The following is a 17216-nucleotide window of genomic DNA, read 5'->3' as shown; positions in this document are numbered from 1 at the left end:
AGCTAATTCTCGAACATTGTCATCACACCCCAGTGGAACCCATACCATTAGCAGCTGCTCCCCATTCCCCTCCCCCCAGCCCCTGGCAACCACTAATAGTCTGTTTCTCTGGCTTTGTCACTCTGGACATTTCACATAAATCATATCATATTGTGACTGGCTTCTTTCACTCAGCACGATGTTTTCAAGGTTCATGTCGTAGCGTGCATTTGTACTTCATTTTTATGGCCCAATAATATCACATTGTGTGGATACACCATATTTTATTGACTCATTGGTTGACGAACACACGTGTTTCCATTTTTTGGCTGTTACAAGTAATTCAATATTCTACCAGTTTTTTGTGGACACATTTCTTTTGCGTATATATTTAGTAGAACTGCTGGGTTAATGGTAACTTTTTTGGCCGCAGGCAGGCGGGATCTTAATTCCCCGACCAGGGATGGAACCCGCGCACCCTGCAGTAGAAGCGCACGAGTCTTAACCACTGCCAGGGAAGTCCCTCTTTAACCTTTTGATGAACTGCCAGACTGTCTTCCACAGGAGTTGACCCATTTTGGAGTCCCACTGGCAGCGTATGTATGAGGGTTCCAATTTCTCCACATGCTCATCAATACCTGTTCAGTTTTCTGCAACCTGGAAGGCCCAGCCTTCTGAAGCCCCCAGGTCGGAGGTCCCTGCAGGGGAGCGAGCCTCGGGCCAAGCCCTGTGCGCAGGCGCGTTGGTGGGCGGGCTCAGTGCCAGAGGCGGGGCCATGCAGCCGTTAGGGGCGGGGTTGAACTGCGTCGCTACGTCTGCGCCCCGGAAGCGGAAGCGAGCACCTGTTTCCGGTCGGCTGATTCGAGGACTCGTTTTGTCTCAAGCGGCGCCCCTGGAGAACTGTAGCGGGGCAGGCCATGCCTTCCGAGGGTCGCTGCTGGGAGACCCTGCAGGCGCTGCGCAGGTCTGACAAAGGTCGCATTTGCTACCACCGCGATTGGCTGTTGCGGGGCGAGGTGAGCAGTGGCCCCAAAGGGGGCGGTGGTCCTTCCTGCCCCTCGTCACAGGACTCTGCTCTTCCCTAGCCCTTGTCATGTCCTGCGCCAGAGAACCGGTGCGTTCTTGTAACAGCCCGGGTTTGCTTTTTGACTCCGTGTGTGCACCACCGTCCCTCGCCTATTCTAGCCTTCCGTGGCTCCCCTTCAGACGTGCTCTTTGAAGGCTTCATTGCTCCCCGCAGCTGGCGTTAGGTGCCTGCGCCTATGCTGTCAAAGCAATCCTGGCCTCTCAGGGTCAGTTAGTTTACTGCGCGTCTCTTGTGTTAGGAGATACAGATTTAGTGGTGAACGGTTAACAAGACCTAACCTATTGCTGCCAGTGAAATGACCAAACTTTTAGACGACGTTGGACGGACCTAGGAACTTTAATGGGGGCGTGGTCACTGCATCTAAGATTCGCAAAGCCCTGTACTAGACCACGCAGGTGGGGGAATATAGAGAGGGTTAAGGCATAACTCCTCTTCCCGAGTTGCTGGTAATCTAGCTACAGGTATGATGTCTTGTCTCTTCAGACTTAAATGTGAAACACTTCTAAAGCATTTATGTCTTTGACGGTTTTAAAGAATACATACGTTACATTCTATAGGATGAATTCCAGCCTGAATCTGTATGGTGTAGACTCAGGTTATGCATTCTTAGCAGGACTACCACAGAAATGATGCTGTGTCCTCAGTAAGTCACATCAGTCACACATAGATGCTTCAGCCCATCCCAACACTGGTGATGCTCACCTTGATCACTTGGTTACAACGGTAACTTCCAGATATTTCCACGTAAAATTCACTTAAAGTTCATCATTTTCCCTTTTGTAACTTCTTAGTATTTTGTTGGGAGGTAGTCCAAGGTTACACAAAAATATTTTTTTCTTATCAAACCTCCACCGTTAGCATTTATTGGTGATTTCTTCCTGAATCAGTCTTTTCTGTGATGTAGACGAATGGTGTTTCTTTATAGCTACCATTCCTACGTTTGTTAGCTGGCATTCTACTGTAAGGAAGAGCTTTCTTTTCTCTTCCGTTTAATTATTCATATCAGAATCCTCATGGGTTCCTTCTGTTTAATTGTTTATTATCAGTATCCTCATGGGTTCCTATTTTATTCAGTGAGTTGTGATCCACTACTTGTAACCTTGTGTGTGTATATTTGCCAGTTTATGTCTTTGGCTCATTTTTCTATTGGGGTTTTGCCAATATTTTATAAGTTCTTTAGGTATTAAGGATAATAATATTCCTTTATCTGTGATATATATTTCATCTTTTTTTCTAGTTTGTCAGTTGAAATTACTTTCTCCGTTGATGGTGTTTTTTATGGGTATGGGTTTATTTTTTAGATTTGAAACTTTGTTCCTGGAATTTATTTTGGCGTAAAGAAAGAGTAAAAAGTTGTCTCAAATTCAACATCCTTTCATGATAAAAACTCTTCCCAAAGTGAGTAGAGAGGGAACATATCTCAACATAATAAAAGCTACTTTTATTATGGGACAAATAAAGCTACTTTTATTGTGGGACAGACCCACAGCCAACACAATACTCAGTGGTGGTGAAAAGCTGAAAGCCTTCCTGCTAAAATCTGGAGCAAGACAAGGATGCCCCCTCTCACCACTCCTAATCTAATATAGAATTGGAAGTCCTAGTCACAGCAGTCAGACAAGGGAAATAAATAGAAAGGTATCCAAATCAGAAGGGAAGGGGTAAAATTGTTATTATATGCAGATTACATGGTACTATCTATAGAAAACCCTAAAGACTCCACAGAAAAACTACTAGAACTGATAAATAAATTTAGCAAGGTAGCAGGATATGAGATTAACATACAGAAATCTGTTGCATTTCTTTACACTAACAATGAAATATCAGAAAGGGAAAGTTTAAAAAAAAAAAAACCTTTTAAAGTCACATCCCCCCCGCAAAAAAAGAAACCTTAGAAATAAACCTGACCAAGGAGGTGAAAGACTTATATTCTGAGAACTGTAAAACACTGATAGAGGAAAGGAAATTGAAGATGATTCAAAGAAATGGAAAGATATCCCATGCTCTTGGATTGGAAAAATCAATATTATTAAAATAGCCATACTACCCAAAGCAATCTACAGGTTTATTGCAATCCCTATCAAATTACCCATGACATTTTTCACAGAACTAGAACAAGTAATCCTAAAACTTATATACAAGCACAAAAGACCCAGAATTGCCAAAGTAATCCTAAGGAAAAAGAACAAAACTGAAGGCATAACCCTCCCAGACTTTAGACAATACAACAAAGCTACAGTAATTAAAACAGCATGGTATTGGGACAAAAACAGACATGGATCAATGAAACAGAATAGAGGGACCATAAATAAACCCACACACCTACAGTCAATTAATCTTCAACAAAGCAGGCAAGAATATACAATGGAGAAAGGACAGTCTCTTCAGAAGGGTGTTGGGAAAGTTGGACAACTGCACATGAATCAATGAAGTTAGAACACTTCCTCACAGCATACACAAAAATAAATTCAAAATGGCTTAAAGACTTAAATATAAGACATGACACCATAAAACTCCTGAGGAAAACATAAGCAGAACATTCTCTGACATAAATCATAGCAGTGTTTTCTTAGTCTTCCAAGGCAATAGAAATAAAGGAAAAATAAACAAATGGGACCTAATCAAACTTACAAACTTTTGCACAGCAAAGGAAACCATAAACAAAATAAAGACAACCTACAGACTGGGAGAAAATATTTGTAAACGATGAAACCGACAAAGGCTTAATTTCCAAAATATACATGCAGCTTGTACAACTCAATAACAAAAACAAACAACCCATTCCAAAAATGAGCAGAAGACATTTCTCGAAAGAAGACGTACAGATGGCCAATAGGCACATGAAAAGATGCTCAACATCGCTAATTATCAGAGAAATGCAAATCAGAACTACACTGAGGTACCACCTCACGCTGGTCAGTATGGCCATCATTAAAAAGTCTACAAATAATAAATGCTGCAGAGGATGTGGAGAAAAGGGAAGCCTCATACACTGCGCCCTAGTGTATGAGGCTTCCCTTTTGAAAAGATATATGCACCCCGATGTTGTTAGTAGCACTATTTACAATAGCCAAGACATGGAAGCAACCTAAATATCCATTGACAGATGAAGAGATAAAGAAGATGTGGTATATGTATACAATGGACTACTACTCAGCCATAAAAAGAATGAAATAATGCCATTTGCAGCAACATGGATGGACCTAGACATTATCAGACTAAGTGAAGTAAGCCAGAAAGAGAAAGACAGATACCATATGATATCACAAGTGGAATCTAAAATATGATCCAAATGAACATTTTTTTTTTTTTTTGGCTGCATTGGGTCTTCATTGCTGCGCGTGGGCTTTCTCTAGTTGCGGTGAGTGGGGGCTACTGTTCATTGTGGTGTGCGGGCTTCTCATTGCGGTGGCTCCTCTTGTTACGGAGCACGGGCTCTAGGCACACGGGCTTCAGTAGTTGTGGCACACAGGCTCATTAATTGTGGCTTGGGGGCTCTAGAGCACAGACTCAGTAGTTGTGGCGCATGGGCTCTAGGTGCGTGGGCTTCAGTAGTTGTGGCTCACAGGCTCTAGAGTGCAGACTCAGTAGTTGTGGTGCACGGGCTTAGTTGCTCCGCAGCATGTGGGATCTTCTGGACCAGGGATCAAACCCATGTGCCCTGCATTGGCAGGGGGCTTCTTAACCACTGCACCACAAGGGAAGTCCCTAGTAAGCACTTTTCTATGCCTATTTTTTATTTGCTTATTTTCATTTTAAAAGGTATAACATGTTCATTTAGAAGTTAAATACAGAAAATTAGAACAAGTAGAAATATGTCACTGATCACCCAAGCTTAACTTCTGGTATATTTCTGTCAAATTTGTTAGGGTATTTATTTGTATTTATTTTGTATCATTGTAGACATAGTTATTTATACTCTTGTTTTTTCACTTAAAATTGAATCTTGGGGGAGGAGGAAATGGAGCAAGGTCGTCAAAAAATAGAAACTTCCAGTTATAAGATAGATAAGTACTAGGGATGTAGTATACAACTTGACGACTGTTAGCTAACACAGCTATACAATATATAGGAAATTTAAGAGAGTACCTGCTGAGAGTCTCATCACAAGAAGAAATTTTTTTTCCTTTTTTCTTTCTTTTGATTATATCTATATGAGAAGATGGATGTTGTTAGCTGAACCTATTTAATCATTTTACAATATATATAAATCAAACCATCGTGTTTAGGCCTTAAAATTTTACAGTGGTGTTTGTCAATTATTTTTCAATAAAACTGGAAAAATTTGAACCTTACATAGGATTCACAATTGGCATTTTTAAATGACTAATATTCACTGAGTGTGTATACCATAGTTTACTTCAAAATTCCTTTCATGTTCTTTTCTGTTACAACGTTTTAGATTGATTTCAAATCTGCTTTTTTTTTTTTTTGCGGTACGCGGGCCTCTCACTGCTGTGGCCTCTCCCGTTGCGGAGCGCAGGCTCCGGACGCGCAGGCTCAGTGGCCATGGCTCATGGGCCCAGCCGCTCCGCGGCATGTGGGATACTCCCGGACCGGGGCACAAACCCATGTCCCCTGCATCGGCAGGCGGACTCTCAACCACTGCGCCACCAGGGAAGCCTCAAATCTGCTTTAATGACCATCTTTGTGCATTGTTCCTTTTTCTGTAGTTAGGGTTATTTAGTCTGATACTCTAAAAGGATAATAGTCAAGGTCATTATCAAGCAGCTACTGTACTTTCTCTTCATCTCTGATTGTTAATACAGTTACTTTGGGTCTTTGGTATGTATGTATGTATATATTTATTTAGGCCTTCTTAGATTTTCAGTAAAGCATATAGTGGATTATAAGGACAAAATTATATTTGATTGCTTAGATCAGTTGACATCAAGTTGAGCTTAACCTTCTTCTTCCCTCTAGGATGTTTTAGAAGAATGTATGTCTCTTCCCAAGCTGTCTTCTTACTCTGGATGGGTAGTAGATCATGTCCTACCCAATATGCAAGAGAACCCACCTCCCTCTGAGACTTCAACATCCCCTAGATCTACTTCAGCCCTCGGCCAACCTTCATTTGTTCCCAAATCTCCTGTCAGAGACCCTGCCTTCTCACCAGCCTCCTCAGCAACACCAGATGGAACCAAGGTAAGGCTTTTGATCAGTTTAAGACAAAAGACAATGGTGGCTGCAAAGTTGAAGTGTTTAACATTGTCATACTACAGCGACCTTACTCTGGAGAAAATAATGGTTGCTTCTTCGAATTCTTGTAGCTGTTTGTAGCGACAGTGTTTTCCACATCACCCAGCCTTCTCTTTATGAAGACCCAGAGAGAGAAATTCCTCTCTATTCTTAGTACCAAGAACAGTAATTAATTTCATGAGCAAGTGGATTTTTTTCTCATGAGCATTGCATCTGTTTAACTCAACAAGGTCTCCCTTTTTGTTGTTGGCTGCTGGAAAGCTTAGAGTAAATTTTATACTTGCTCTTAGATTTACATACCTTATTTTTGCTTCTGGATGAGTTTTTACCTTCTTTCTGGCTCTATTTTGTTCCTGCCTTTGTTTCTCCCACTTAAAACAGTTAAATTGTTGCTGGGGCTCTGCTCTTCTCTTTTCTCTTCTCTTCTCTTTCTTTGTATCTCTAGACATATTTATTTATTTATGGCTGCATTGGGTCTTAGTTGCTGCACATGGGTTTTCTCTAGTTGCAACGAGCGGGGGCTACTCTTCGTTGCGGTGTGCAGGCTTCTCATTGCAGTGGCTTCTCTTGTTGCGGAGCATAGGCTCTAGGCATGCGGGCTTCAGTAGTTGTGGCTTGCAGGCTCTAGAGCGCAGGCTCAGTAGTTGTGGTGCACAGGCTTAGTTGCTCCGTGGCATGTGGGATCATCTGGACCAGGGCTCAAACCCATGTCCCCTGCACCAGCAGGCGGATTCTTAACCACTGCACCACCAGGGAAGTCCTGTTGTTATGTTTTATGTTCCTTTATAAGATGCATTAAATCCTTTCTGGATCAAAGTAAGGTATAACAAGTAGTATAACAAGAGTTAATAGAAAAAAAGTCTTTTAAACTTCTGAGCACTATTGTGCTTTTTCTTTTTTTTTTTTAATTATTTATTTATTTATTTATTTTTGTCTGCGTTGAGTCTTTGTTTCTGTGCGAGGGCCTTCTCTAGTTGTGGCAAGCGGGGGCCACTCTTCATCGCGGTGCGCGGGTCTCTCGCTATCGCGGCCTCTCTTGTTGCGGAGCACAGGCTCCAGACACGCAGGCTCAGTAGTTGTGGCTCACGGGCTTAGTTGCTCCGCAGCATGTGGGATCTTCCCAGACCAGGGCTCGAAGGACAGGACAGGCCCAGACAGGACAGGCTGTGTCCCCTGAATTAGCAGGCAGATTCTCAATCACTGTGCCACCAGGGAAGCCCAAAACTTCTAAGCACTATTGTGCTTTTTCAAGTTTTAGATTTTTGTGCCAGCAAAATAAGACTAGGCAACTCTTTAGAAAGGTAGAGATTACATTTTTCACGTTTAGCTTCCAAAAGACAAAGTTCTTTGTTCTTTTTGTTCATACTCACTGCAGACTTTTGTTTACTGAAAATATATTATCAATTCAACAAAAGGAAGAAGTTAAATCTCCCTGTGGTTTCATCATTCAGTCATCAGTTACTTCTTTCCACTTTCACATGGCTGCATCCTTGTACCTTGGCATAATTAAATTGTATGTGCACGTTCATGTTCTGCTTTTCCTTCCTAACATGAACTATTTGAATTATTTGTTCACGTTATTTCCACCTTTGTAAATGTCTACTTAGAGGATATGTAGTATCCTGTAATTTATTAAACTGCTCCTTTATTATTAGGCATTTATATTTTTCCATTTCATTGCTTTTAAAGATATTACACTGAGAAACTTTCTGCAGAGAGATCTTTCCGTTTTTAATCTTAAAATATGTCTTCTGGCTAATATCTTAAAATAAATGCCCAAATGATTTGACTGGCGTCAAAGATAAAAGGGTATGAACATTTTTAAAAAATTTTAAACCTTTTTTAAATTGTAAAATATTCATGACATAAAATTTACCATTTAACCATTTTTTAGAGTACAATTCAGTGGCATTAAGTACATTTATAGTGTTGTGTAATCGTCACCACTATCCATCTCCAGAACTTTTTCATCACCCAAAACTAAAAACACTACATTCATTAATCAATAACTCCAGGACTTTCCTGGTGGTGCAGTGGTTAAGAATCTGCCTGCCGAGGCAGGGGACGCGGGTTCGATCCCTGGTGTGGGAAGATCCTACATGCCATGGAGCAGCTAAGCCTGTGTGCCACAACTACTGAGCCTGCTCTCTAGAGCCTGCGAGCCACAACTACTGAGACCGCGAGCCACAACTGCTGAGCCTACATGCCACAGCTACTGAAGCCCGCGCGCCATGCTCCACAACAAGAGAAGCCACCGCAATGAGAAGCCCGTGTGCCACAACGAAGAGTAGCCCCCGCTCACCACAACTAGAGAAAGGCTGCGTGCAGCAATGAAGACCCAACGCAGCCATAAATAAATAAATAAATAACTCCTTATTTCCCCCTACCCCCAGTCCCTAGCAACCACCATTCTACTTTCCGTCTCTGTGAATTTGACCGTTTTAGGTACTTCGTATAAGTGGGATCATGTAATATTTGTCATTTTGTGACTGGTTTATTTCACTTAGCATAATGTCTTCAAGGTTCATCCATGCTGTCACATGTGTCAGAATTTCCTTCCTTTTAAGGCTGAATAATACTCCACTGTGTGTACCATGTTTTGTTTATTCATTCATCTGTCACTGGACGTTTAGCTTGCTTCCACCTTTTGGCTGTTGGTGACTAGTGCTGCTCTGAATACGCATGTACATGTATTAGTTTGAGTACCTGTTTTCAGTTCTTGGGGTTTGTACCCAGAAGTAGAATTGAGGAATCATATGGTAATTCTATGTTTAAATTCTTGAGGAACCATCATATTGTTTTCCACAGCAGCTGTATCATTTTACATTCCTACTAGCAATGCACAAGGTTTCAGTTTCTCCACACCTTTGCTAACGTTTGTTATTTGCTGGGTTGTTTTTGTCTGTTTGTTTGTTTTTATTTTGTTTTGTTTTACAAAAGCCATCCTAGTGGGCATGAAGTGTATCATTGTGGTTTTGATTTGCATTTCCCTAAATGATTAGTGATGTTGAGCATATTTTCATGTGCTTATTAGCCATTTGTATATCTTCTTTAGAGAAATGTCTTTGCAAGAGTTGTTCACAATAAGAAAGAATTTATTGTACAGTAAATAATAATCCTAAAAAATAATACAGGACAGAGATGATTATTCATATTATGAAAGACTGCATGATTACATACATAAAAAGTTTACTTTTTAGTTTATATTTCACACTTCATCTTTTAAAATATTAGTCTTTAAAAAATATTTCTAGCAATTGAGCATCATAGACACAAAAATGAACTTTAGCCTAAACTTTACAACTTACATAAAAATTAACTCAAAATGATCATGGACTTAAATGTAAAACTATAAGACTTTTAGGGAAAAAAAAAAAAAAACGTAATCAGAACCTAGGACTAGGTGAAGAGTTTTTAGATTTGACACTAAAAACTTAATCGGGCTTCCCTGGTGGCGCAGTGGTTGACAGCCCGCCTGCCGATGCAGAGGATGCGGGTTTGTGCCCCGGTCCGGGAGGATCCCACGTGCCGCGGAGCAGATGGGCCTGTGAGCCATGGCCGCTGAGTCTGCGCGTCCGGAGCCTGTGCTCCGTGGCGGGAGAGGCCACAACAGTGAGGGGCCCGCGTACCGCAAAAAAAAAAAAAACAAAAAACAACTTAATCCATAGAAGGAAAAATTAATAAATTGGACCTCATCAAATGAAAAGCGTGGCTCAGTGAATGACCTTGTGAAGAGGATGATCAGACAAGCTACTGACTGGGAGAAAGTAGTTGCAAACGACCTATCTGACAAAGGTTTATGTATCTAGAATATATTTAAAATCTATATCGAGAATATATATTTAGAATATATTTTTAAAACTCAAAGGTTAAACAAAAACTTTCTAATCTTCAGTTAGAAAATGAGCAAAAGATATGAACAGACATTTCACCTAAGACAATATATAGACAATATAAGTACATGAGAAGATGTTCACAGTCATTAGCCATTAAAGAAATGCAAATTAAAACCAGGACGAAGTAGCACTACACACCTATCAGAACACCACCAAACGCTGACAATGATGTGGAGAATCTGGATCACTCGTGTATTTTGGGTGGAAATGTGGAACGGCACAGGCGCTCTAGGAAACAGTTTGGCAGTTTCTTATAAAACTAATAGGTACTTAACTGTATGACCTAGCAGTTGCATTCTTGGGCATTTTTCCCAGAGAAATCAAAACTTACATTTACGTAAAAATCTGTATACCAGTGATCATAGGAGCTTTATTTAGTATATCCCCAAGCTGGAAACAGTGAAATGTCTTTCAACAGATGAATGGTTAAACAAACTGGTACATCTCTATCATGGAATACGACTGGCAATAAAAAGGAACAAGTCCTTGATAATATGCAACAACTTAGGATCTCAGAGGCATTACACGAAGTGAAAAAAGCCAATCTCAAAAGGTTATGTGCTGTATGGTTCCATTTATTTAACGTTCTTGAAATGCTATCATTATAGAGATGGAGAACAGATTAGCAATATAAAGGTGTGGCAGAAGGAAGCTTCATGGTGGTGGAACAGTTCTGTACTTTGTGATGGTGGTTACACATGTGATAAAATTGCATAAAACTATACACGTACCCAAATGAATTCCTGTAAAACCTGGTGAAATCTGAATAAGTTCTGTGGCTCGTACCGTCAATTTACTGTTTCCAACTTCCTGTAAATTATAATTATTTCAAAATTAAAAAAAAAATTTAAGTTTCTATGAGCAGCTTCTTAGAGGCAGCAGTTCCTAGTCCTGATCCTGCCAATAGTGTGGCATGCCCTCAGGCAGGCGTCTTTCCCTCCTTAGGCCTCAGTTTCTTCATCTGTAAATTCCGTAATTCTTAAGGTTTAAGTAAAGTTTTGGGTGGCTTTATATAATGAATTGTATCATTTACAAATTTTTGATGTTTAGGTAACAGAAACCCAGTTTAAACTAGCTTAAGCAAAACAAGGGAGTCAGGGGAGAAATTAATTAGCTCATATAACCAGGAAATCTAGGAGTGCATTTCGAATCAATTAGATCTAGAGGATCTGTTTTCTGCTTGTCTGTCCTTGATACTATTTCTCACTTGATTCAGTGACTCAGACCCAGGGCTTTGCTTCTCCATTTCTCAGTTCTGTCTAACTCGTCTTGGTTTCATCTTTCAGATAGACTGGCAGGATGTCTCTTGGTAGCCCTAGACACATATCTTCTTAGCTTAGCATCCCCAGAATAAGAGAAAACCATCCCAAATAGCTCCATCAGGAAAATTCAGGATGGACTCTGGCTTAGCTTAGGTCATAAGCCTCATTCCTGAAGTAGATACTGGGTACTGGGTACAGGGGGATAGAATACTTTGATTGCCAGGCTGGTCACATGCTTAGTGACCCCTGACACTAGGGGGCGTGGAAGAATCGGGGATGTGGGCTGGGGTTTCTCCATCCAAACCAACCCAGCAAAAACGGACACTTATTAGAAGAAATAGGGAAAATGTGCTGGACAAATCAAAACAAACGAGCAAGCAAAAAAAAAAAAAAAAAAAAACCACAAAAAAACTGTACAAAGCAAAAACATCCACTTTATTAAGGAAACCAATTAGAATAAGGTCAATATCATGAAAAGCACACTGGTTCTAACATATATTGTTTTGTTGTTGTTACTGGTTGTTCATAAGTAAGGATGTGATTTTTGTTCAGATTGAATAACACCAACTTTACCATCTTAAAAGCTTAATTTTTCCATCTTCTGTCTGTATAGGACAAATACGAGTCTCAGCATACAGAACCTATGGTACTTCAGTCCTCCCAAGGGATCAAAGTGGAAGGCTGCATCCGAATGTATGAGCTGCTGCACAGAATGAAAGGAGAAGTAAGTAACCCTTGAAGTAAGACAGGCCTGACCCTAGGGAGCCACGTTTAAATGCAGTTCCTCAGGGATTATGAATGTCCACCATGTACTAATAATCATCGTGCCCCACCTACTAGTAGCTCTGATTGAGCTGGGGAGATAGCATAACATAGCAATCAAGAGTAAGCTCTCTAAAGTCAAATCTGGTTTCAAATCCTACCTCTTCTATTTTACATGTGACTTTGGGAAAATTACCTGGGCTTTCCTGGCTTCCATTTACTTCTCCAAAATTTGAAGATGATCTTTGTTGTCAGATAAGGTTATACTGAGAAGATTGACCTTAACAGCCTCTTGAAAAAAGAATAGCACTATTTTAATTAGTCTATTTGACTTTATTCTTTTTATTAGAAAAACAATGCATGTTTTGTAAAACTTTTTCAAATTTTTATTTATTTATTTTTGGCTGTGTTGGGTCTTTGTTGCTGCGCGCAGGCTTTTTCTAGTTGCGGTGAGTGCGGGCTACTCTTCGTTGTGGTGCTCAGGCTTCTTATGGTGGTGGCTTCTCTTGTTGTGGAGCACGGGCTCTAGGCACGTGGGCTTCAGTAGTTGTGGCTCGCGGGCTCTAGAGCACAGGCTCAGTAGTTGTAGTGCACGGGCTTAGTTGCTCCACAGCATGTGGGAATCTTCCTGGGCCAGGGCTTGAACCCGTGTCTCCAGCATTGGCAGGCGGATTCTTAACCACTGTGCCACCAGGGAAGTCCCAGTAAAACTTTTTAAAGAGTACATGAGTTTATAAATTTAAAGTCTTCTAGCATCTACCCTCATTCATTTATTCATGGAATCACCAAATACTTATTGAGCACTTTTGTTCTAGGCCTAGATAAAATAGTGAACAGGGAATTCCCTGGCGGTCCAGTGGTTAGGACTCCACGCTTTCAATGCTGATGGCCCGGGTTCAGTCCCTGGTTGGAGAACTAAGATCCCATAAGCTGCGTGGCACAGCCAAAAGAAAAAAAAAACAGTGAACAGAGTAGACGCAATCCATGTCCTCATGGAGTTTATATGCTGGAGGGAGAAACATAGAACCAAGGTTCTAAAATATAGTTAGAAGACTATTATAATCTGAGTGAGAGACAGCAACAGTCATTGAAGCATTCACTTTGACACTGGATAAAAAAGGATGAAAGTTGCTTAGACTTTCATCTAAAGTCTAAGGGGAGCAGGTATCAATGGAGATAGTGAGGGAGAGAAAGACAGTTTCTTCTTGAGTTTTCTCAGCTCTCTTCTTTCAGTCATCACTTCTGCATGGACTTTCTGTCCTCCAGATGCGAGTAGAAAGGTTTTCCTTGCTGATAATCTTCCTCATGTGCTCTCTGTTGTTGAGTCTTTTTTTTTCTTCCCAACTTTTAATTAAACAGTCTCAGAGGAGAGGAGATATATATTTGTGTTCAATTTGCCGCCTTCTACTGGAAGTTTTCTTTTTCTTCTTGTAAATTTATTTATTTATTTATGGCTGAGTTGGGTCTTTGTTGCTGTGCACAGGCCCTCCCTAGTTGCAGCGAGTAGGGGCCACTCCTCGCTGCGGTGCACAGGCTTCTTATTGCAGTGGCCTCTCTTGTTGCAGAGTACGGGCTCTAGGTGTGCAGGTTTCAGTAGCTGAGGCTCGTGGGCTCTAGAGCGCAGCAGCAGCCGTGGCGCACGGGCTTCATTGCTCCACGGCATGTGGTATCTTCCTGGACCAGGGCTCGAACCTGTGTCCCCTTCATTGGCAGGCGGATTCTTAACCACTTTGCCACCAGGGAAGCCCTACTGGAAGTTTTAAAATAACTTTTAAAATACAATAGCCTAGGGCTTCCCTGGTGGCGCAGTGGTTGAGAGTCCGCCTGCCGATGCAGGGGACGCGGGTTCGTGCCCCGGTCTGGGAGGATCCCACATGCCGCGGAGCGGCTGGGCCCGTGAGCCATGGCCGCTGAGCCTGCGCGTCCGGAGCCTGTCCTCCGCAACGGGAGAGGCCACAACAGTGAGAGGCCCGCGTAACGCATAAAAAAAAAAAAAAAAAAAAAAAAAAAAAATACAATAGCCTAGGGCTTCCCTGGTGGCGCAGTGGTTGAAAGTCCGCCTGCCGATGCAGGGGACACAGGTTCGTGCCCCGGTTCGGGAAGATCCCACATGCCGCGGAGCGGCTAGGCCCGTGAGCCATGGCCGCTGAGCCTGCACGTCCAGAGCCTGTGCTCCACAACGGGAAAAGCCACAACAGTGAGAGGCCCGTGTACCGCAAAAAAAACCCAAAAACAATAGCCTAATATCTTAACAATATATATTAACATATCACCATGCCAGTGTATACAGCATGTCATCTTCCTTAAAGGCTGCAGAGTATTTTCTAGTATGACCTACTGTAATATGTTTAACTATTTCCCTGTTAATTTAAATTGTTTCAAATTTATTACCATTATCAACAAGGATGCTCATTATCAATGAGCATCCTTGTACATATATCTATTTTTTTTAATAAATTTATTTATTTTATTTATTTTTGGCTGCGTTGGGTCTTTGTTGTGGCACGCGGGCTTTTCATTGCAGTGGCTTCTCTTGTTGCAGAGCATGTACTCTAGGCATGGAGGCTTCAGTAGTTGTGGCACGTGAGCTCAGTAGTTGTGGCGCACGGGCTTAGTTGTTCCGTGGCATGTGGGAAGTCCCCTTGTACATATATCTTTGCACACATATGCAAGTATTTCCTCAGGACAAAGTCCTAAAATGGAATGAGTGTCAAAGGATATATACACTTTAAAATTTGATAGTTAAAATGTCAAATTGCTCTTAAAAACCAAATGAGAGGGCTTCCCTGGTGGCACAGTGGTTAAGAATCCGCCTGCCAATGCAGGGGACATGGATTCGAGCCCTGGTCCAGGAAGATCCCACAGGCCGTGGAGCAACCAAGCCCGTGCACCACAACTACTGAGCCTGTGCTGTAGAGCCTGCGTGCCACAACTACTGAAGCCTGAGCACCTAGAGCCCGTGCTCCCCTCAACAAGAGAAGCCACTGCAATGAGAAGCCCGCAAACTGCAACGAAGAGTAGCCCCCACTCGCAGCAACTAGAGAAAACCTGCACGCAGCGATGAAGACCCAATGCAGCCATAAATAAATAAATAAATAAATTTATTTTTAAAAAAAACAAATGAGAGTACTCTCGTGAATAATAAATGGAATACCTGGTACCCTTAGGTATAAAGGAATGGGACTTTCCTAAGTGACGGTGGAGGAAAAGACTCTAGGCAGAGATAATAACTTGAGGGAAGGAGTGAGATAGGAGTGTGCATAGCATATTTATGGAATTAGAGTAAGGATTTCTTTAGATTACCCTGAAGCTCTCATAAGAATACACAGGATGGAAATTCCCTGGTGGTCCAGTGGTTACTGGACTCCATGCTTTCACTGACGAGGGCCCAGGTTCGATCTCCAGTCAGGGAACTAAGATCCCACAAGGTGTAGAGTGTGGCCAAAACAGAAAAAGAGTACAGTAAGCTTAAGGATGGAAGCTTAAAAGTGCAGGGCTATTTGATACTATGTTGGTGAATACCCGTCCATTCTTAGCTTATACTGGAGTGACATAAACCATATGGGGCAAATTGGAAAAGCTTTCCACAACAGCTGAGTTTAAAGATCAACCCAAAGCAGAGAGGTGACTCAAGCAAAGGTTCCAAGAAGTAGGCAGATGATTCCATGCCCCGAAGTATCTTTGATGGAGTTAAGGGCTGATGGGAGGGCAGCCCATGGGGTAGATGAGCAGGGTGTAATGGAGCTGCAGAGAGCTGGTTTTGATCCTTTGCAGGAGGGCTTGAGGCAGTGGCAGGAGGAGCAGGAGAGGCAGGCGCGGGCCCTCTCTGAGATGGCATCTGAGCAGCTGAAGCGCTTTGATGAGCGGAAGGAACTGAAGCATCATAAAGAATTCCAGGACTTACGGGAAGTGATGGAGAAGAGGTGAGTTCCCTGAATTACAACGGGAATGTCGGCGTGGTCCACCGGAACTCTTTCCCTACATAAAACCCAAAGGGAAGGAGTTGAACTTCTTCTGAGTCCTTAAGTATCAAAATAAAATAGCCAGAGAAACTTATAACCTAGAAAAATGACCAGCCTTGGAAAGATGAGCAGTGCAACACAAAGAGAGGAGGCTTTTAGGAGAGGTAAAACAATTTTAGGAAGCATCCCTGACTCTTCCTCCCTCCATTTTTCATTCAGCTCCAGAGAAGCCCTGGGGCAGCAAGAGAAGCTGAAAGCTGAGCATCATCACAGGGCGAAGGTCAGAGCTTGGGAGAGTCCGTGTGGGTGTTCAGTGTCTGAGTGACGTGCCCGAGGAGTCGGGTTCCAGCACAGTCACAGAGGACCTGGCCCCTGTCATGCCACTGTGTGGCTGACTTGGGGCAGTCCTTTTGTCGCTCTGGGCCTCTCTGTGCAAATATGTAGCCCACACAGGACTGGAAGAATGTAGACAGAGAAGGCCCAGGAGCCCTTAATTTGACCGCCCTTCCTGTAGATTCTCAACCTGAAGCTGCGGGAGGCAGAGCAGCAGCGCCTGAAGCATGTGGAGCGGGAGCGGCTCCGGAAGGAAGAAGGCCAGATCCGCCTGCGGAACCTCTACGCGCTGCAGGAGGAGGTGCTGCACCTCAGCCAGCAGCTGGACGCCGCCGACCAGCGCAGAGACCTGCCCAGGGTCGACCTGTCTGCCTTCCGGACCCGAGGCAATCAGCTGTGCGGCCTCATCTCGGGGATCATCCGGGCCACTTCTGAGGTGAGGGGACTTCATGAAGACTCTGTCTTTGAAATGAAGAACATTGAAAGCAAAACTGTTTTGTGATTTAAAAATAATGCCTGCTTATTACCGCTTGTCATCCTCTTACCTAGAGATAACCACTGTTAGTGCTTTATATTTCTTTTTTGCGTGTGTGTGTGTGTGTGTGTGTGTGTGTGTGTGTGTGTGTGTGTGATCTCACCCTAAATTGGGCTAATATAGATATAATTTCTTATCTTAGGTTAAAAAAAAATTTGTTTCTTCCAACTGCAAAATACTATAGTTCATTCATTAATATAA

At 42.3% G+C, this 17216-nt stretch overlaps 1 protein-coding gene across 4 annotated transcripts in view; it reads left to right on the top strand.

The window, feature by feature from the left end:
* Positions 1 to 817: 817 nt before the first annotated feature.
* Positions 818 to 17216, top strand: part of GLE1 (GLE1 RNA export mediator) — a 44804-nt gene continuing 28405 nt past the window's right edge. For 2 of the 4 annotated variants that reach the window (XR_004350439.1, XM_032635595.1), the window contains exons 1-6: positions 818 to 995; positions 5990 to 6211; positions 12037 to 12147; positions 15960 to 16108; positions 16367 to 16427; positions 16662 to 16916. Coding sequence is in view for 3 of the 4 variants with exons in the window: in XM_032635595.1 (XP_032491486.1) it covers positions 897 to 995; positions 5990 to 6211; positions 12037 to 12147; positions 15960 to 16108; positions 16367 to 16427; positions 16662 to 16916 (897 nt within the window). In the remaining variant the exon portion in view is untranslated. The remainder of the gene's footprint in view (positions 996 to 5989; positions 6212 to 12036; positions 12148 to 15959; positions 16109 to 16366; positions 16428 to 16661; positions 16917 to 17216) is intronic. The other 2 variants (XM_032635594.1, XM_032635596.1) reach the window with 2 other exon arrangements.

Source organism: Phocoena sinus, chromosome 6, assembly GCF_008692025.1.
Source record: "Phocoena sinus isolate mPhoSin1 chromosome 6, mPhoSin1.pri, whole genome shotgun sequence".
In the NCBI taxonomy this organism is placed as follows: Eukaryota; Metazoa; Chordata; class Mammalia; order Artiodactyla; family Phocoenidae; genus Phocoena; species Phocoena sinus.
This window is presented reverse-complemented; position numbering and strand designations above follow the sequence as displayed.